General features: G+C 31.3%; 1 protein-coding gene across 5 annotated transcripts in view; it reads left to right on the top strand.

Annotated features, from left to right (window-relative positions):
* LOC129988733 (insulin-like growth factor 2 mRNA-binding protein 1) overlaps positions 1-22,582 on the top strand; it is a 56,332-nt gene that overhangs the window by 28,692 nt on the left and 5,058 nt on the right. For 3 of the 5 annotated variants that reach the window (XM_056097005.1, XM_056097006.1, XM_056097002.1), the window contains exons 3-11: positions 10,165-10,271; positions 12,402-12,465; positions 14,510-14,674; positions 15,405-15,491; positions 15,903-15,945; positions 17,521-17,615; positions 19,590-19,706; positions 20,719-21,085; positions 22,358-22,477. In XM_056097005.1, the coding sequence (XP_055952980.1) occupies positions 10,165-10,271; positions 12,402-12,465; positions 14,510-14,674; positions 15,405-15,491; positions 15,903-15,945; positions 17,521-17,615; positions 19,590-19,706; positions 20,719-21,085; positions 22,358-22,477 (1,165 nt within the window). The remainder of the gene's footprint in view (positions 1-10,164; positions 10,272-12,401; positions 12,466-14,509; positions 14,675-15,404; positions 15,492-15,902; positions 15,946-17,520; positions 17,616-19,589; positions 19,707-20,718; positions 21,086-22,357; positions 22,478-22,582) is intronic. The other 2 variants (XM_056097004.1, XM_056097003.1) reach the window with 2 other exon arrangements.

The following is a 22,582-nucleotide window of genomic DNA, read 5'->3' as shown; positions in this document are numbered from 1 at the left end:
GTTGTGGTCTGTAGCGGGACCTCCGAGAAGAGTGCTTCCTCTTCTAGAAAACTTATATTGCTCTCTTCGTTCTCGGAGCCCCATCTGTAGTCAGTTTTTATTCCAATCTGAAAACTTTTGTGCGGAGTAGACAAATGTTTTGGGTGCCTTAATTAAGTCTCTTGAAAGAGGATCAATGAAAACAGTTCGGAGTTTTAAGCATACTTCAATCTAAAATTTGATATGATGTTGCCAACTCTCATAATTCTTTAAGTAGTTTAATCTTTAGATTATTTTTCGTCTATGATGCTTTTCTTACGTGATTATTTTTCTACTTTTCGATCTTTAATTTGCTTCACACGACTATTCTTCCGTTATTTTAAGCACTTAATCATATCCGACCAAGACCTGAAAATCTGTTGCTCCTTGACAACCACGAAACGGACGTAATTCAGATAGACGGCAAACAAATGATGCCATTATCATTTTTTCCTCACAATTAGAACATGTGGATGAAAAAAAAAAAAATAACTTCAAGTAATAGACGTAAACTTGTTACTATGAGATGTAATTAAATTTTTACTAAATCTTACCCCGCGTAATAACATGGAAGAGTTCATTGTTTTAGATTATAGATTTTGTCTTTTAATAAAATCATTTTTCCTAATGACGAATTCCTGCCTTTACCTGTAACTGATAAGCCGATAATTCATCTATATCTTATGCGAGATTCAGCCATTCTAGGTTTGTCAACATATTCTAATCCGAACTCTTGACAGTCTGAATATATTGATTTTATCAGGGATATCTCTCTGAAAATGTGAGGTCTTACAGTAAGACTCAATAAAAAACAGGAGCAAGTAAAGAAAAAACTAAATGTTAAAGATCATAATTGAGAGCCCTGAAAACTAGCCTCATAAGCGATGGAATCAAATGACCTAAAATCATAAAAATCGGTCAAAGGTACAGCATTCTTCCCTACATACATATTGTATGTATTTAATAAAATAGTACCAATTCACAGTAGTATAACAGATATTTGAACTTTGTACGAAGTGTTAATAGCTCCGAACAGCAAATCTTTTGCATGATAATTTCAAATTCTCCTAAGGTTTGTTGTTTATGCCTATTTGCTATTGTTTCTTTCAATTTGTGTTGCTGTTATTAATGCAACTGAAGTGTGGTGTTGAGAATTTGTATTCCATTCAATATTTGTTATACGCTTTATCTGTTATACCGATTTCTTTTAATTCACTTGTGAAGATTCCTCTATAACGATCATCTTTGCGTTTGCGATCCCTCGCTCTATTTCAAAATTTTTTATGATCAATCATTCTTCAATCGCCCCTGACGTTTGTTGGTCCAGACCCGACCGCCTTGTAAATGCTTTTAGGGCAGAACGAAGATATATTGTTGGGTTTGTGATGAAGCCTTATTTTTCTACAAATATTGTAACGCAGGGTGGTTAAAATTAAACTAACATTACTCAGACTGATAGTTCCGTTTCTACTGAATAAATCCGATTGAAGCTTCATATATTTCGTGCATCAACAGCCGCTACATACTTCATACGTCACAGCATGTTATAGATTCACGACGAATTTTATTGTTGACCGTACTTCGAGGAAGTTTTAGTGAACTGGCTCATTAGATACAAATTTACCAGTGATTGATACAGCAGATCAAGTTATCCCAGCGTTAGAGTAAAGAGATTGTATGACCACATCAACTGCTTATACGGCAAAACAAGTAAAGAACGTGTCATCTCACTTACTTCCCCACTTGCCTGGCCAACATTGTCACCAGATCCGACTCCTAGCGACTTCTGGCTGTGCCGTTTTCTCAAAGATCGTGTTTATCAAGGACATGCAATTAACGAAGTGGACTTGAAAGTCAGCGTCATTCGCAATGTCTTATTCATACTGAAATGTTGCGTGCTAGCGTTGATAACACTTTAGTGCGCTTTCACCGTATTATTGACCGAGAAAGTATGCCCACAGATGTATAAATATATAATTTTTGAACTGTTATCTATTTCGTTATGTTATCTGTTGTCATAGTTTTAAACTATTTTTGTTTTTTCCGATGAGAGCCTCGGCCCCATTTTTTAAATAACAAATGAAGTTTCATTCGGACCCGTTTAGTAAAGTTAGAGCTACGAGTTTGAGTACCGTCAGTTTTATTTCAACTATTCTGTACTATTATACTTATTTTTATTTTATTCCGTAATGTTGCATTTTTGTGTTTTGTTTCGTATGAGCTTTTATCCAAACCTTAGCAAATTCCTCAAATTGGTCTAACATTCTTGGCATTGTTTTCTGTCTGCACTAAAACAGTTAAATATCAATCAAATAACGCTTTTCCATTATAAGTGGTCCGTTCAGTCAGAAAAGATTTGAAGCCTGATAAAAAGTGATCAAACGCAAGAGAGGAGTACCGCTATTCCATTTTAAAACTGAAAAATAACATTGGGTTTTGCTGATCGTGCCGTTTTCATTCAATTCAAGTTTGCTTTTCGAAAATAATCGGAATGCCCGCCTTCAGTTTACGAATAAAGTTAGTCTCGGTTCATTTGCAACGTGCGATATAAATTCGTACTTTATTTCTCTGGGTTTAAAAAAGATGTTTGAAAAGTGATTTTAATATCGAGCCTGAAACATCGTAGTTTAGTATAATGCCTTGAGCACTTACAAGCAAACATGATAAACAGAAAACAAAGCTTGGATGGATAAAATTTGGTACACAGATTTAACATCCGAAATGTGAATAAGCATCAAACTTGAAATCAGATCCGTCAAAGAGTTAACCATCTGTTGGTCTGTCTTTTTAAATGCATGTAAAACATAATTAATTCAGACTCATTGATTTAAATAAATGAAATGAACTGATTTTTTTAAATACAATTATAATTCAATGTCAAATTTTGGTTAGTCTGTCGGAAAAAAAGCGTGCAAAATATTTGAGTCCAAATATTTATTTGGTTCCTAGAACCCAAACCACACTTCGTTCGAAAGGTTATATGCATATAATGCTCATGCTATCTTAACGGATAACTAGTCATTTTTTCGATTTTAACCGGCTTTTAATGTGCTGAAAAAATTGTAAAAAATCTCGGATGAGTTCGTAAATGGGCTGTCTTGTTAAAAGAGGGTGAGAATGGTGGGGGTTTGTTTTTATTTGTGACAAAAAGATGTCTTAGGAAAAATCATTTTGTGCGCTGCAGTATACGAAGAATGAATCTATTGTTGCGTCTTAACTTTCATATCTTTGCAAATTCATCAAATAGTTGCTTCGTCATAAACTGATTTGCACTTGGAAGAAATTCGTAGATGAGTTCGTATGCGTTGGAAGAGGGGAGGGGGTCATATCACTGACTCTCCGACCCGCCCAATGGCAAACGAATAAAAAATACAGAAGGACAAACCGCCGCAACAGCAACACTGGCGGGAAATGTGGCGGAATGTCCTAAGGGCCATCACCGGCCACAGTACAACCCTTCCCTAATGAAGTACGTCCCGTCATCGATAGGAGCCAGACCCCCAACTTTTCGTGTACCCTCCAGGGTGGCGGGAACCAACCACCATGCGGAAGCTTCTTATGCTCGAGATGCCCCCTGGGAGAGGGGAGGGGAGGGGGGAGGAGAAAACACTAGATGTTCGCATATGTGCTGAGCATATCCGAATCATTTTCGACTGTAATTATCCAAAAGCAGAAGCATTTAATTTTCCAACCAATGTTATGGCTGTTTGAAACCTATGTCGGCCACTGTTCTGTTTAAGATCTGCAAGATGGAATTATTGAGTTTATAACCAGGAACCAGTATCACGGAAGGGAAGAAGTGGATTTACAATTCGATGGTTTTTTCCATGTCAAATGGAATTTGTTTTGAATGCGTAGAATAGAACTTGGAGCGCTCTTCTATTCAGTGCTGCGTCTATCTATTGCCGTGCATTAAAAGTAAAGATTTAACCCCACCCCTCCTTTTTGGATAATCCTGTATATCTCTAAAAAATTAGATAGCTCTAGGTCCTATCACCTGCCATGTACAGGACCATGATATCTAAATTATTGATATACTTTTATTACTGGTAGTAATTACGTTAAATTTTATATCGCTTAGCTCGAGTGACACACGAAATCGAAACAAGTCTGATCTAATCTAAATCGAGGCTCTGTTTTGGAATATCTTGCATTGCGAATTGAAAATTCATGTTGAGCTTGTTTTCGAATTTGATTTTGGAGTGAAAACTGAGAACATAAATTTACAATTTATTAGAAATTACGCGCATTGTCTGATGCACATGAAGGGTGAATCTGAATTTAGAGAAATTGTAATCGTGTAAAGGCACTTATAAATTCTGTTCTTTCAATTACAAAAGAGGGAGGTAGAAAATACACGCTTGATTTTAGAGATTGTTGAATTTAGAGCCTCCAAATTTGCTATTTTCGTACTTTAAAAAAGTGACACAGTACAGTCACTTTTCTTGAACTATTAAATTGAATTTCTTGAAATTTTAATTAAAGAATTAAATTAAAAAATCAATTTAGGTAAAAAATCAATTTAATTTAAAAAAATCGTTGTTTTCCAAAAGATTGTCGTGCATTTCCCCCCCCCCCCTTCTACCGTCTTAAAATTTAACAAACTGCAAGTGCAGTAACTTGCGGTAATTTCGTTTTGATAAGGGAATAATGGTTGAATTTCAGTGAATTCTTTTAAGCATAGCTCGGTGTTCTCCAATTTTTAGGCATCAAATTATAATAGATATAAATGCCGTGTAATAACCTTCTGCCGCTTTTGATTATTGTGCAAATGAACCATCTCAATGGTCCTATGACCGCAAAGTATAATTAAAAACGCAAACTGTCCTAGAATCTTTTCTGTCTTGTCTTTTCATTGCACATTATCTTTCTCTTCAGTGCAACATACGGTTTCTTTAATAAATACATAGATAAGCAGACCCCCCTTTTTTTAACAATGAAAGAAGTCGCACAATATAATTGTGAATAAAAAGTTTGAATTTTATTGTACTATAAAATCTGTTTAAAAAGTATGCATAAAATGTTTAAGGAAATTGATTGAGTATATTTTTCCCGAATTTCAGCAAATTGGTATTATAAAAGGATGTGCATACACACCGTTATTATTAGAAATGACTAAGTCTGAAATGAAATTTAAAACTAATATTTTAAATTTAATGCTAAAATGTTTTTACATTTCTTTTATTTTCAAGTACAGTCAATAATTGTAAAAAAAATCAGTTTAGCCTGTTATATTTTTTCTATTGTCACCAACTAGCGTCTTCTTAAAATCGGCCCATGAAATAACCTCATTTCATATTTAAGAGTTCTGGTATGAATTACCAGCCTTGCTTCGTATTGTAATGCCTTTAATATTTTATGATTTTAATGCAACCAATTAAATGTTATCATTGTCATGGGAAATGCTTGTATAAAATTGAATCTTTGCTATCTCTCTTGAAACATTATTTTACTGCTCACTGTAACTGCTAGTCATCTTCATTATGCACAATCACTTACTGAGTAATCGTAATGCGGTGTCAATACTCATATCGTCTATTACAACCGGAGATTAAGAATTTTGTGTTCAAGTATTCCGTGACGCATCCCTCAAATCGGTAATTTGTTTCAACATTGGAAGTATTTTTCTAGGTGGCGCCGGGGTAGTGAAAACTTTTGGAATTATTATTTTTCAATGTAATTGCGATTCTTTGATTATAACCGTCTTTTACAGTTAAATAATATACGTTAAAAACATTCGCCAATTTTGTTGATTATAGCCCCAAATATATTTTCCCGGACAAGAAACAAGTCGTAACTGATAAAGGCAAATAGTAATAATGAAAACAATATTTAAGATTTTCTCATTCCATTTATTTTGGTAATTGACATTCTGATAATAAATGGTTTCAAGTGGTTTGCAGTAAAAGATAAAATTAGGCCAGTCTGTATCTGAAAGCAAATGAATGTCAGCCTAGTTCCAGTCGCACACATTTCGTACCCCCATTTTGCAAATTAAGCAGTCAGGCTATTCTTCATTAGAGCTGCAGGCAATAATGGTCCGGTGAGGTTTTGGGGAAGCCGGGTTCCAATTTTGAAACCCGATTCTATCGAAGAAACTCCGTATAAGCGAATCTGGTCTTCCAAACGTTTTCCTGCTGGCGTGGTGCAGAAATATAGAGGGGATGTCAGCTGAGATGCTACCCTCGTCATCTGATTTCTGTCTCATCTTTTGGTCTGTCTCAAAACAATATTTGTGTGGCTTCTAAACGAATTGTTAATATAATGAATCCTAGCGTTAGTTTCCGTGCTCATCTCCGCAAGCTGGGGAAAGACAAATATTCTGAATCTTATTTGAAATTGGACTTATTTTTTTTACTTTTCCCTTATACTTTCTTTTCTTGTTTCCATAAATTATGATTAAACTTAGTGGCACGGCTGTCCATGTGGGCCAAGACCTACAGTATCTATATATGCTTTCTTGACCGAGGGCCCTGGGGTGCAAGGCATATGTCCCGGTTAGGTGGTCAGCATAACATGGAACTCCCAGTGTTTAGTTCCCAAGCATGCTTGGTTCTCAGTTTATCTGAAAGGATGAAAGACTAATAATTTATTATAACGTCAAATTCTTTTTCAACGGTTTCTTTTCCTAATGTGCCAATTAGGATGGGATTTTTTTTCTTTTAACTGACTTCCTGTTATTCTCCAATAAATCTGATCTTAGAGAAAGCATGTTAATACTTGGTGCCCAACCGCACGTGAAAACCAGGAAAGATGAAGGAATTTCAAAGGATTGGGGGGGGGGGAGGATCGAGAATTTATTTTGCTACTGGACATTTCTTATCGATTCGTTAATTCATTCCATTTTTTTTTGTAAGTCGAATTAAACTTCAATGAAAATCATATCGATAATTCATTTCACCAGTTATTCACCAGGCGGCGGGATGTTTATATTTAAAGATAGGAGGGGGCCGAAATTTCAGATAATCTACGTCATATCTCAGAAATTCCTTAAATTCAAAATTATAATTCTCATGCATCTCGTTTGTTGGTTGCTGCTTCAAATTGTATTGATTGTTATGTATCAGCTAACCAGTTCTTTATTTTTAAATTATATATGCTTATCAGTATATAATATAACGCTAACATATCTTCGTACAGAAGTTGCGCTTATTATTTATTGTCGAATGGCAACAGTCAGATGTAAAGAAACCGTCATACATTTCTGCTTCATTGAACGTTTTTACAGTTGCATTGAATTCAATGCTTCCCTTAGTTAATTAATGAAGCTGCAAAATACTATTAGTAATGTACAATAGATAGTTCGCACTTTAACCTAAAACTGTTTTCAATCAGGAGAAAGAAGATAAAAAGAAATCAAAAAATTGATTTCAAATAAAAAACTTAAGCGAGCGTAAAAATAGGTTTAAACATCGCCAGATAAGTAATCGTTAGGACTTACCTAAAGAAATTGATATTTATATCTTCCGAAACAATTACCCTACAAAAGTCTTAAGACTCCAAAAAATTACCTTGTTAATTATATTAATTTTATTTCCGGACGGTTTCTTCCCTTAGTTTTAAAAACATTTAAATTTATTTTGATGCACCATCCATAACAATATTTTTAAATGCTATGATGGAATTAAAACTCGTCCACAAATACATTTGCAAAGCAAACGGTGCGTGTTTTTACTAATCATTAACTTTGTAGGTTTTTACTTTGTACTATATTTACTTTTTAATTTACAGTAAACTGATTTAATTGAATTCTTATTTTTCAAACTTGTCAAATTAGCAAGGTGAAATGTGTTTTAATGTATTCCATATTAATCATTTAATAATTTCAAAAGTCAATCTGAGCGAATAAATGGGACGAAAAAGGCAGCACGGCGATTTCATGTTTGCATGGTATTACAATGATAATCCCATGGTATTATAATTTAATTCACCGTTTTTTTTTTTATGTAGGCTCTGTTTAGCATTCGTGCTTATAGTCAAGACAACTTAGGATCTGTAAAGTTGGTTATATTAATATTTAAATGCAATGACAAAGATTTTTCACAACTGATTTGTTGTGTATATAAGTCCGGAAACCTTCGTTTGCTTCCCCCCGCCCTTCAATATGTTAAGCGGTATAATTAACCCGTTGACTCGTAACTGCTTCAAGTTGAAACGTTTCGCTTGAGCGGCGTGTGGCTGGCAGTAGCGATCGCTGGGGTCTGAACTGGCGGCTTGCACCGGACGTGTTTGCTCTCACAGTTCACACCGATGCTTTTTGCTGGAAGCATATATGCTCCCACAGCAATCAAAGGGTAAAGGAAAATAGTTTTGTTTTTGCGCTCGATTGAAGAGGCAACGTAATGAAGGCTCAATTCTGATATTCTGCTTTAATGGGTCCCTTATTCAAACGAAAATTAACGATTGTTTTGTTTACTTTTTTCGGACGTCGAGTTTATCTTACTTCTTGTTACGAAAACGAAAGTGAGAATTTTTTAGTATTCGAAGTCACTTTATACTAGATGTGGACCCCCCGGGGGGCACCTCGGAATGAGGATGAGATGCTTCCGGCATGGTGGTTGGATCTCGCCACCCTGGAGGGTACACTAATAGGTGCGGGATCTGGCTCCTCCCATCGATGACGGGACGTACTTCCTCCGGGGAGGGTTGTACCGTGGCCGGTGACGGCCCTTAGGACTCAACCACAGTTCCCGCCAATGTTGCTGCTGCGGCGGTCCGGTCATTCAGTTTTATGGTTTAAATCCGTGTGCCTTCGGGCGGGTCGGAGAGTTATATGGTTGACTTATACGAGATGTGGAACATTGGTCCTGTATTATAATCCAGAACTAATTTATTGTTAATACATATTTTATTAAAATTTTTCATTTCTTGGAAATCTTTTTGTTAACATATATAAAGTATTCGATGCTATTGTAATATAGTCTTTGGGAATTTTTTAAAATTTATTTCATGTAAACTTTTTTCCCCCCTCTAAGTTTTGAATACTATTATGAATACGTATCTTTTGCTAAATTATAAAATTTGAGTGTCGGGCAGACGTTATTGCTAATTTTTTCAACATCCCCATTTCCTCATTTTAATAAAATGCTTCTGAATTTAAAAATAAAACAAAATATATTAATTTAAATTTGTTATTTTATACATTAAAGATTTATTTCTTTAAAGTTCTCTCAAAGAAAAAAAATATATAAATTTTCAGTGATGTTTCTTTTTATGAAATCGATTGCCACAATTCATAAAATTCATTCATGCTGTTTTTTATACATAAGAAAATAAAATTAGGGAACGATTATATTTTTACTTTTTTCTACTGGAAGCTCGCGTGTACAAGCATACATCTTTGAGTTGTATGTATCGATTTGCAAAAAGAGAGAAAAAAAAAACACTTATCTAAAAATGGAAATAATTTATATTTGTTCTTGAGCATGAAATTTTTTTTATACTAATCGCAATATTTCGTTAATCAACAAACATGTCCGAAACTATGTAATGAGATAAGTCGTAACAAAATCGCGTGGCAAGGTGTAACATATTACAAGATTATCTTAATACATATTCAATTCATGTAATTAGACTTCACGCTCCTACGATACATTTTTGCTTTTTCTTGAAACGTGTTTTCTTCAAATCTCGATATGCATAGAATGCATTCTAATAAGTAATCGTATGAAATTTTATACAGCAATATTTACAAGCAGTATACATCTGTTAAACTTTAATTTTTCGGCTCAGTTGTATGAATCTTCAGGGGCTATTTATTACGTAAAATATATTTTTTAGATTTTCAAGTTGCACGATATATTCTTTAATTTTTATTATTAGCATATTAAATAAAATTACTGTAATTATTAAACCTATTCTCTTAAATTATGTTAATTTTGCAGTAACATTAACCAGAATTATTTTATCTGAGCGTACCGATTTGTAATTATGAACTTTTAAATAGCATCACATTTTCGTTTTGCTACTAAGATACTTTAAGAAATATTTTTTCGATTGTTCTATAATTAAAATAAATCATCCGTTCCGTATGTCTAAAATTTTCTATCGGATATTTAATTTTACTTGAGAAAAAACTTCCCATTTCCCTTAGTTTTCATATTTTTCAATATATCTTAAAAACTTGCCGTTTTAATTCCTTTCCAGAAACAGAGGCAGCGTCATCCAGATAAACAATATTCCTGATCACTATCCTTGGGATGAGTTTACTCGTTTTTTATCTAATTTTGGAAACTTCCAGCACTGCGAGAAAGGTAAGCAGTCTTCCTTTCGTAGACAATACGATGAATTTTACCCGATTTCATTTACCTCGATTTTGCGCGAAATGTTAGCAGATTAAAGCTACTGAAGAAATGTAATGCAACACTGTAGTTTGTTTTAATGTTTTTCTTTATTATTGAAAATTAGTCTTCCTGCTGGAAATCTTAACACTTAATTACGAAATATGGCAGAAAAATACATTTAATGCTGAAAACGTGCATCTCGAATCTTTTATTTACAAATTAAGCCGTGTTTTGGCGTTTTCGGCGTATTTTTATTTCACCAATAAGTCACATAAAAAACACGAAAAAAAATTATCGCACGGGAATTTTTATCAGTTTAATGAAAACAATTCTAATTATATTGATTTTAAGGTTTGAAAAATATTAAGTTGCATTTTCTAAGTTTCATTATGTTCTGGTAGTAAGGTCGCCCAAAGGGAGTATATACCATAATTACCCATGGTACAAGAAGTCTGTGCATCTACTTAACGTCACCACCAAAGTGGTGTTTTGTGTTTTTTACCATGGAACCACCTTCAACGTTAAGGCTGAAGGTGGCCAAAAAGGATTTCATTTCTTTTATACAATGTAATTCAAGAAATGGATATTGCTGGGTGGAATACTGATTAAAAGGCTGCCGCTTTTCTTCCTTGTTTAAAAGCATACGGCGTCAATATATATTGTCGCTTTTTGTAAAATTTGCATGGCAAATTGCCCATGCAATTGCACCACTTGTTTTTTCTTAATGTAATATAAAAATAAATCAAAGTTGATTTTGAAAGCTGCTGTCAAATTTAAACGTTTTGGTGTAATGTCATCTCCAGGAAATTAATAAAATAAATATTCAATGAAAATGATGTTGAGAATTCAAAAATTTTAATTTAATCCTTAAAACATTAAAAATGCTTTTGCTGGCCTTTAACCATGTGTGGTGGCTAGGAATTCATAGGTGCGCGTGTCAAAACATTCCACTGTAATTCGCGTTGAGGCCACACAAAGTATCCGATACCTTATAGAAATCGTAAAAAGATTTATATCTTTTAAATGGATTAATTTTCGACTTAAGAGTATGTTCCGATAAACAATCTCGCTCGGAGGGTTCAGAATATTATTTTTGTTTGTGGCAATTGCCTGCTGAATGTGGGTCGCACGTTGGTGGCGATTGTGTGACAAACACATCCCGACGTGCGCAGCACCTCTTTACAGCGCAAATGGTTAATTTTATTCACTGAGCTATGTATTTTTTTTATCGTATTATCATGGACGAGTGAACCAGACGAATTTAGATATTTTGCTTTGTGTATAAGGCTCTTTTCTTTTAATAGGATAGCAAAATTTAATTTCACATCACTGTACATTCTTAAGGTTTATTTTAATGTTTTATTAATTTCATAAATGTGTTTTTTAATTCCTTTATTACTGTAGACTGCTCAGTATTCACGTCTGTACAAATAACTTAATGAACGTAATGAGACATATTGGAATCTATTTATACTCGATAACGTCTTAATACTATAATAATTTCTTTCATAGACTTAGTAGTTTGTTAAAACTTGTTCAAGCATTTATAAAAATGGAAGTTTTCAGTTGACTTGTGGCTTAGGTAGTTGTCTACTTAGAAGACCGCCACCGCGACGAACATTTCTTTCACAAATTTCTTCGGAAATTCGCTAGAAATAAGCAAATGGTGAAAAGTCCGCATATCAGATTTCATACCTACTAATCTGTGCAAATCTTGTACTGATCACAAACAAGCGTAATCCCAAAAATAAATTTGTGCTTTAAAAATTTCGATTTTGAAACTTTTCACAATTTTTTTTTTTTTTGTGTGTGTGTGACTTTTTTGACCAAATTTTTTTTGACTCGTGGTTTTGAAGTCAAAAAATGTTGACGAGTAAAAGGTTTTGGATCTAAAGTCAGTGGAAAGAGATGCAGTTTCAAAATTTATTTTCGATTCTTCACTTTGTTTTGAATTTCTCTGTACAATGTGCCATTTTATGGAAATATACAAGGAAATTCGAGGAATAACCTGGCTGGCTTTTATCAGCTTTGATAGATATGTCTATTTTTAATGGTAAGATAAATATCTTTAAAAAATTATGATCCATGGTTCTGTTTCAGGTGCTTCAAAACAGAACGTCTACAATGCAGTAGCTACATATGAGACCCAAGCAGAAGCTCAACAGTAAGATTTTAATTCTATGAATTAAATTATTTCTATTCAGTTTCTTTAGATTCTCTCATTACTGGTTAAACTGATATATAGAAAGATCTATTCTGCTGTTGATAGTCAGATTAAGCTCTTTATACCCCCTTTAGTCGATTTTACAGGGGGTGAGGGTTTTATTTGCAATTCCAAACGCACATATTTTTTTTCTGTAAATGGTGTATACATAGATACGTTATTATCGTCAAATTTCGAAAGTTTCAGATATCCTGAATCCGAAAAATACATAGTTGAAATTTTCTATATGAATACAATAACTTAAAACTGCTTTAAACTAGACGAATTAAATCTAGTATATGCTCAACGTCAGATCTGCAGATTTCTATTACATGTTGAACAAAATCCATCCAGAGGAAGCTTTTAGTTTGTCCGAATAACTGCAAAGTGAAGAGGATTAGATGGAATAAAGTTAATGCATGTATTTATCATCTAAATATAGATATGCCAAATTTGAAACCGGATGCTTCAAGGGGTTGAACATTTGTTGGTCTGTACTTTACTAACATATAAACATGATGAGAAAAAGACAGTGATTTTAAAGATGTGAAATTTATCCTGCGGTTTTATGGTTGTAGTTCGATGCCAAATCTTAGTTTCTATTGGTCAAAAAAAATGAATAAATAAAAAAGGAAAAATACTTATTTGCTTTTCTGATATTTAAGTAAAAAGTGCACACCAGCAATTGTTCCAAAAAAAAAAAAAACTGATTTGAAATTGAATATTTTTTCATTATTATTTGCGGGGCATTGTGATTATTAATATACAAATACATTTTAGTAGAGGAAATGTGTAAGTTTTAGACAACTCCTGTTGGATTAGAGGAAATGTGTAAGTTTGAGAACTCCTGCTGGATTTAATCAATGGTAGCAGTTTAGCAAATATTTGGCAAAAACGCTTTATTATGCACCACCTTCAAGACTTTGATTATAGTATTTCATGCCAAGAATTAAAAGTAATTTAAACACTATCAAAAAGATAGTGTTATAAATTTAGATAACTATTTTTGCAATCTAAATTTTTTGATACAACGTTTGCCAGGACTGTTAATCCCATAAATGCGGTGCAGTAGTTTGAAGAGGCAATATCCAGCTCAGATACGATTCCCATCATCTGATTATGGCTCGAAATTATCAAGTTCATTTCAATATTATATGTGTTGCCCTCAGATAAACTTTAATATACCTAAATTTAGTGAGTCAAGATATTAACCAGAAAAAATGATTACAATAATCTGCTTATATAAAGTATTGTACGAATAATTTTCGAAAATTTTGACGTTTTGTAGTTTTTATTCGAATAATTTCAAGTACTGCTCAAAATATATATTTAAAAAAGTCTTTAGGTTTCCCTTTCCCAAAATTAGTTGTATGTAGTCACGTAATCTGTGTATTTCTCCTGGGAATGGAAAATTATATTATCAGTATGTCTTCAAAATTTTTTAAAACTTTGGAACAATGAAATAAAAACTGCATTTTTTTCGTTGTAATTCGAGATAAAATATGATTGTTGTCAACAACTATTTTGATTTTGTAAAATATCGCAAGGTGATATAGTTTAAGTTTCTGGCCACAAACGAGTCGAATACTTAAATTTATGAAATCTAATGTAGCATTTCACATCAGTTGAAATCTAATTTTATAAATTTGTATTTTTATATATAATTCAGTTAATTTTTTTTTTTTTGAAGTTTTGGCATAAGTTAAATTTTTTTTCGTTAGAAACAAGTTTCTAAAACTCAACACACTGAGTTGAGTGTTATGTCACCCACATTTGAATGATTTCAAAAGTTCTCATTCTGTGTAGTATGCGATGCCAGTAGAACTTGCCTGTTTCAATTTCTTGTTTTATCTCATTGTTCATCACTTGAATCGCCTGTGTTTCACCCCTACTATCCTACTACAAATAAGGAAAATATCTTATTAGTGGTCAGAATTGCAGGTATGATTCATGGTTATGGCAATTTCATTCCTCTATTAAATTCACGTATTACATTTTTTTTCAGGGCGCTGTTGCAACTCAATAATTACGAGATCCAACCAGGCTCTTTTCTGAAGGTGGAGCACATCATGGAATTGGGCAGAGGTAGAGGTGGCCGAGGGTCTCGGACAGGCCCCCCTCGGCCTTTTAGTAGTCCTGGACTCTACAGATCAAATGACTTTCCATTAAGGTTTGTACTTAGTTTGAGTTTTGAGGACAATGCAGTTTTCAGTGAATTCAGTTTTTGTAGGAGAGTATTTCAGATTAAAAGACATATAATAAAAATGCTTTGAAAAAATCACTTGCCCAAGTCATAACAGTTACCGTCTCGGCCAGCATCAAACATTGGAAAAAAATTGCTAGTCATGCAGCCCATATTGAAAAGTGTGAACTCTTCCAATTTTGGTATGATTAATTTATATAACAATACATTTTAAAATTATGTATGAAAATACTATTAAAATGAATTTATATATAATTTTTTTTATTAAGTAGCTGGATTTGCAGCCATTTTTAAAAAAAAGGTTCCTTGCATTCAAAATTATGATAGATCAGATTATGATTTTAGATGTTTTCAATCCAAGTGTAGAAAATTGTTATAATATTAATTAATGTGGAATTAATAAACATGACTAAGATCAATTAATAATGAATATATTCCTCATGTGTGAAATTAAACTAAAATAGTATCTTATTGTTGTGAAAGTGTTTTATCTTCTGTTTTAATCTTGCCTCTATATTTGGGAAGCATTGTTCTTATATTGGATGAAAGACACATCCATTAAGTTCTGTTTTGAACAACCTGTGTGTTTAACAAAATATTCTAAAAAGTGTTGGATGTGTTCATATTATATTGAAAATATCTGAATTTGAAAGTTGAGGAGTTTGTTATCCTAAATGTATGCAATTAAACATTTTAGGATATTGGTTCTGAGTGACATGGTGGGTGCCATTATTGGAAGGGCTGGAGGTACCATCCGCCAGATCACACAACAATCCAGAGCCAGGTAAACAGAATGTATTTATACTTTCAAAGTTTTGGCTCACCTGGAATTACCTAAGTAATTTGAATTCATTATTCTTGTTTGAAATATGCTGAGAAGAGGAGAGAGGAAAATATAATATCACAGATGTTGGCAATATGCTTTTCAGAATTCAATTTTCAGAATGAATTTTAACTGTCATATTTATGATTTTGAACTTTGGCATGAGATTAGTAATTTTCATTATTTCCAAGACGTCAATTTATAAGGTAAAGGAATTCCAAAATTATTTTAAGAAAGTCATGAAGCATTCCCATATTATGAAGTTCAAACCAATAAGATTTGCTTTCTTATGAGTAGTTTGTTTAGGATAAGCATACTTTAATTCTAAATTTGTATCTTTTTATTGTATTTATATTAAAATTCATGTTTTAGGGTGGATGTTCATCGTAAAGAAAATGCTGGATCTCCTGAAAAAGTATGTTCGTTTTTAAGATATTTTTAAATATTCCATCTGAGTAATATTAATAATTGATTTTTAGGGCGTGGTTAAATTTGTGCTCGTTTACTTTATTTGAACTCTCTACTTTCATTGTAGTTCAGAAAATGATTTTGGGTCTAATTACCCTGATAAGCGTGAAGTAGTTTTTTTTTTTTGATTTCATATATGTAGTTAAAAAAAATGCAAGAAGCAAGAAAGGTCTAATGTTATGATTATTATTAAAAATATTGCCTAAAATTGTCTATTTTACTAATTTTTTTTTACATGTCACTTGTAAATATGAATTAAGTTGTAATTTATATTCTACTTTTCAGTAGAATATAAATTACAACTAGGTTAAGATAGATTAAAGATATTTTAAAATATTCAGTGTTAGAAATAAGTAGAAATTCTGAATGTTGAAATCTTAGTTTATTTTGTAGAATTAAGTCTCAAGATAATCCAGGTAATTTCAGATATAAAGTTAATAGTATTTTCATAAATTTTAGATTTGCTATTAGATGTTTATATCTTGCAATCTTTGGCTTGCAGATGTAAATACTTGTATTAAAGGATTTTAATATCATGCATTGAACTTAGTTGAATGCATGAACTCTTTTGCTTATTGTCTATATATTTAAAGAAAGGCATATTGGAATTTGCATTTAGTGTACCTGAATTATATATGTATCTAAAGAACAATAACTATTTCAATACGCATTTTGAAATTTTAATGTTCTTGAATATTGTTCCTTTTTAAAGAAGTCATAAATCCAGGACTGTATTTGAATATAGCATAGAATGAAGTTACATTTTACTTAAGAAATCATCATTTAAATTGAAGAGTATACTTGGCTGTACTTCTTTATTAAAAGGTATTTGAAAAAAAGAATGAAAAGATTATTAAACAATGGAAATTTATTTTCTAAATTAAATTAAAACATTTCTAAATATTTTATTATCTTTGTGCATTATTAGATATCTTGCAGAATATTAAATGAACCAAACATCATGCCAAATCAAATATTCAGATTCACTGTAGTCAATTTGAAGTTGCCATATTCTAACCTAAATTTAGTTGGACTACTATTTTAATTATGAAATTAATTACAGTATTGAGGATTTGAAAGACCTTTTAGAATGAAATCTTGCACTTAAAAAAAAAGTAACTTTCATGTTATGAAATTTAACATTTTTATTAAGAATTTCAATGCCAAATCAAATACAGTTGATTAAAATTGGTGTTGGAGCAACTCAATTGTGAAAAGAATGTTCAGGGTTTCATCAGAAGTTTTGGTACATTATTATAAAATGTTAAATCAAATCAAATCAAATCCATTTCATTTTCTTTTGAGTGTCTGGCAGGGGCTGTAATGTTATTACTTTGAAGTATTATATATTATTTGAAGTCTTTCTGCATTTTGTATAAGCATATTTTTCTATATGTGTGTATATAATGTATGCTATTTTGTGAAGTATGTAATAAGAATCTCTTACTTATCCAATATCTGATGTAGTTCCTTCATCTTAAAAGGTTGATGTAATGATTGGTTTATTTTTTCTCATTCTAAGGTCATTACAATATATGGATCACCAGAAAATTGTTCTGCTGCCTGCCAAAAGATAATGGAAATAATGCAGCAGGAAGCAAATGCAACCAATCGAGGGTAACAAATTAGTCTTACTTTTTTGTTTCTAATAATTAAATTAAATAATTTTACAAGACCTGATATATTTGATTTCATAATGTTCCTTGTATGTAATATTACAAGATTTGTTGATAATATTATATAGATCTAGAGAGGAAATATTAGTACTTTTAGAGCATTTGTACATTTTTTTTGTATGTTCTTTATTCTGCTTATTGATTCATCTTATATATACATTTGATGTAAAATTGTATTTTTTATACTTTGAAGTTTTTAATAAGCTTTAAATTATTGTGAAATTTTTGTAAATATTTTTTTATTAATATTAAAAGTGGATGAATAGAAGGAAGTGCCCTGAAATTATTTTCTAGCAAAATGTGAATATCTTTACTTTTTCAGAGATTATTGATCTACTAATAGATTACTCTTGTCTTATGGAAATAGAGTATCTTTGTCAAATCATTCATGGCACCTTCAAATTATTTTGTTATCCACTTGACATTTCACAGCATTTTCATCTTTTTTTCTCAAAAATGTAGCTGCAATTGGCTGAAAAATCTTATCTTTAAAGCTAGATTAATATTAATTGATCAGTTTCTAAAATTGTCATTTTTCTTCAAATAATTTGTACTACACCATCATAAATTCAAGACACATCAAAACTGAATTAAAAGGAACAAATGATCAAAGCAAAGTGGTAACTACAGTCTCTTTTGACAATACTCACTTGGAGGTAGTGACAAAAATCATCTTTCACAACTCAATTGCTAGTTCTCCCTTCTTGATTTGTTGTAATCCAATCTGGATTATGGGATGTCATCCTCAGTTCCAAGATTCTCAATTTCGGGATGTATTCACCAGTTTCTTAAAGAAAAATTATTTAATAAGCTCAAAATCTTTTAAATAAATAGGAATTCAAGACCAAAGGAAATATTATTATAGAATCTATCATTATGCTCAAATTTCTCTTTATTGCTCAAAATTGGCGTATGTGATAAAAATTTCATTTTTAAGTCTTGTTTTTTAAATTTCTTACAACATCAAAATTAATCGAAGATGACAATTGTTTGACAGTGACGTATCTTTTCTTTTATTACAAAAAATAATTAATAGAATGAATGGTAGGTGACTGACAAAGGTATAAACTTCAGTTTGTTTGTAAAAATGTTTACTTCTTAAGTATAAGAATTTTTCAAAAAAGCATTTTCATAGTACATGATAATTTTCTACCTTGAGGTTGAAATTTTTATCGACTTTTTGAATAATGCTGGTTTAAAATAAATGTGGTTGTTATTGCTATATCGTGTAGTTGAAACAAGAATTTTCGAATTCTATATTGCATTTATTTAATCTTATTCTATGAAATGTTTTATCTCAATTGTTCATAACAAAACAAATACAAGAATGAATTCAAAATATCATCTTGTCTTTCTTAAAATATCTCAAGTACTATTCTTATGAACATAGTTTAGCCTGTGCAATGATAGTCATGTTGTGTGTGATAAATTGATACTGTATTTCATCAGTTTGGATCTGTATTCATCTTTTTACTATATCAAATAATTAGTAAATTTTTTCCCCCATATTATAGTTCTAAGAAGCAGACTCGCTTGATATATTAAAAAAATATCTTTTGTAACCCAAAATATTTATTTTTTTAGTAGAAAGTGTCTATTACTAAATAGATGGATTTTTCTAGAAAATGTTTGATTTGGAAGTTTTGACATGTCGAAATTTCAAAAAAAAAAAAAAAAAAAGTTTATTGTCAAATTGATTTTTGTTTAGCTTTATAAAAGTATCTAATCTAGAATAGAATTTTCATTAGTAGTGTTTATTCTTTGTTTTGTGACAAAGATAATAAAATATATTTAATTGCCATCCTGAATTAAGGGAGAATGTGGATTGGTTGGATTACTTTTGTTCTGGAATTCTAGGAACAACTCGAGCTGAGTTATAGACCAAGTTTCTCTGACACTTTTGTTTCTTACTCAGGGAACTGCCTTTGAAAATCCTGGCTCACAATAGTTTAATAGGGCGAATCATTGGCAAGAATGGCTCCACCATAAAACGTATCATGGAGCAGAGCGACACCAAGATTGCAGTCTCCAGGTTTGTTTTATTTTCAGTTATTTGGTTTTTTGGAGGTTAAACATTTATTAATCGCTAAGAATCTTCTTAGTTTTTTTATTTGCAATCTAAATCTTTGAATACTGAGACTTTTTAATGAGCAGTAAAAGAAAAATTCTTTGAACACTGCTCTTTATTTAGCAACTGATTATCACACAATAAAATTGCTAATGACTATGTAATGTAAAAGCTAGTTTATTAATATTTATTCCTAAACTTATTAATTTTTAATTGTTTTAACTGAAACTTAAAAAAAAAAATACTAATCTATATTTTATTTGTAACTAGCATACAAATAAAAGCAGAATTTACATTTTTAGTCTTGCTTCATTGCTATTAACATTATGCATAAACAAACAATTTTGTAAAAATAGATATGTAGATGGCCTCTTATATTAATTTATAGATTTTTAATAAGGATATTCATTCAGTTTGAATGACATTTTTGCAATGATCTTTTATAATTATGAGTAATACTGACTGTACAAATTGCATAAATGTACAATAAGTTTTCTATTTTGAGCTCTTAATTTTCTTTCACATCACATAATGAATTTTTCTAATTTTTTTTTTTCAATCTCTTACAAAATAGTATTATAATTGTTAACTTTAAAGTTAGATAATCATGCTGCTTTATTCCCCCCCCCCCTCCCCTTATGAAATGTAAATTTTTTTTGGAAAGATATTTTCATTCTAATGGGACTTTGGCATATAATTAAGATTAAAATGCACAAAGTATTTTGCATTTAATAAATTATTGCAAATTTTGAATCTTGAATTTTTTTTGTAGAAAATTTTAAATCTAAGCGTTGAGCAGGGGGCTGTTTATATTATTTTTTACTTTTATCTTTTATAACTATATGGAGAAACAATTTCATTTGAAAATTACTTTTGGTCCCTTTAATATAAGTTTTTTTGACTGTTTAAAATACTTTAGCCATTTATAGTTTTAAATAAAGCAGCCACATTGTTTATTTATTTTTTTACCTTTTAGTAATATTCATGATTTTAGCAGTTGGAACCTGGAGCGTATCATTACAGTCAAAGGTAAACTAGAAAACTTGAGCAAAGCAGAGAAAATGATCAGTGCAAAACTACGGCAGAGTTACGAGAATGACCTGGCTGCTGTAGCATCGCAGACATACATGTACCCAGGCATGCATCCCATGGCGCTCCAACCATCGTTGCCTAGTCCAACTCCTTCCCCACCTTATGGCATGTATGGCGTTCCGCCTCCACCTGTGGACCTGAACAAAGAGACAGTCTACATATATATACCTAGTTCTGCAGTAGGAGCCATCATTGGTACTGGCGGAAGTAATATTAGAGAGATGATCAGCTGCTCGGGTGCAAGTATTAAGGTAAATCGCCACAAATATCTTTTCTGTGGGCAAAAAATGATTTTTATAAGTTGAATATATGTTTTCCATGCCACTTAACTATATTAATACAGTTCGATTTTGGGACTGAGAAGATGCTGGTTTGAGGGCTAGTTTTACCATTTATCTATTAAACTGATATATGTTAAATTCAATAGTACAAAACATCCTGAATAAGTGTAATTTGTAACTTCAGAGATTATCTTGGACACCTAAATACGATTAAAAAAAATTGTGAGACCTGTTTTAAAATAGCCATTATTCAGTTTGAGAAGATATTTACCTAGTTTATAAGAATGAAGATATTTACTATTTTGATTTAATCGAATAGAAATAAAGTTCAGCATTGTTAATTTCGTATGCAGATTGTAAAATTGAGGGGGGGGACTGAACTGTTTCCCCCTTCAAATATGCTGAGTAACTATTACTCTGAAGTTTGTATTTTTCTCAGTGAAAGAGGGCTTTTTTTAATTGGGAAAAAAACAAACAAACCATTATTTGATAATTTCAGGATAAAATATTTTTCAGCAAAAAAAATTCTAAAAGTAGCATTTATCTCGTGTATACTATCTCATCTTTATTTAGATTCCGCTTAATTTGTTCAGCATAATATTCAATTTAGTATACATCTTATTAAAATTCTTTCATATTTTAATATTTAATTTGGGTTGAATGCATGTTCTGCAGATAACACTCATTTTCTTTTAAAGAGCAAACTTAGTTATGTTGTAGTATATTTTTATTTTAAATTTTTGATATTTTTTATATGGCAACAGTAGAGTCCACTTCTAAATAGGCTGCAGTAGTATTTGCATTTATTTACTTGGATTATTGTTTTTTTGTGTGTGTGTCTTCACAATATTTGCAATGTAGAAGTCATTAAAATGGCTCACATTTTTATGAATTATTCCTATATGATTGGTAAGATAATTTTCATGATACTATCTTAAGATATACCATGTGTAACAATTTTAATTTGCGATATAGGACAATATCCCAAATATGCATAGCTATAACTTTCAAATATATTTTTCTACTGCTATAAATATTTTAATAATTAATCTAGTTTCTTGGAAGTTTGATTTAAAAATTAAATTCATAATTAAAATATTATGATCTAAACTTCTTAATTATAGTTGTAAGAAATGTAAATTATTTATCTGAGATAATCATGCAGTTAATTCAGAAATATGTGTCCAGTATCTGAATAATGTGTACATAATGGCTTCTCAAATTTCCATTCTCTATTTTTAGGTTATTCAACCGCAGCAGCAGCCGCAACAACAACAACAACAGCAGGGAATGAAGGACCCTGCTGATAAACTAGCTGAGAGAAAAGTGTGTGTAATTGGAACACCTGAATCTCAGTGGAAAGTAATTACTGATTTTTCAACAAAAGCAGATTAAAATAATTTATTGTTTATGTTTATTTTAAAGCCAAGACAAAATTATAAATTTGACATAATAAAATTATTATAC

The sequence above is a fragment of the Argiope bruennichi genome, chromosome 10 (genome assembly GCF_947563725.1).
Source record: "Argiope bruennichi chromosome 10, qqArgBrue1.1, whole genome shotgun sequence".
NCBI lineage: Eukaryota > Metazoa > Arthropoda > Arachnida > Araneae > Araneidae > Argiope > Argiope bruennichi.
Note: the sequence above shows the minus strand (reverse complement) of the source record. Positions and strands in the feature narration are given on the sequence as shown.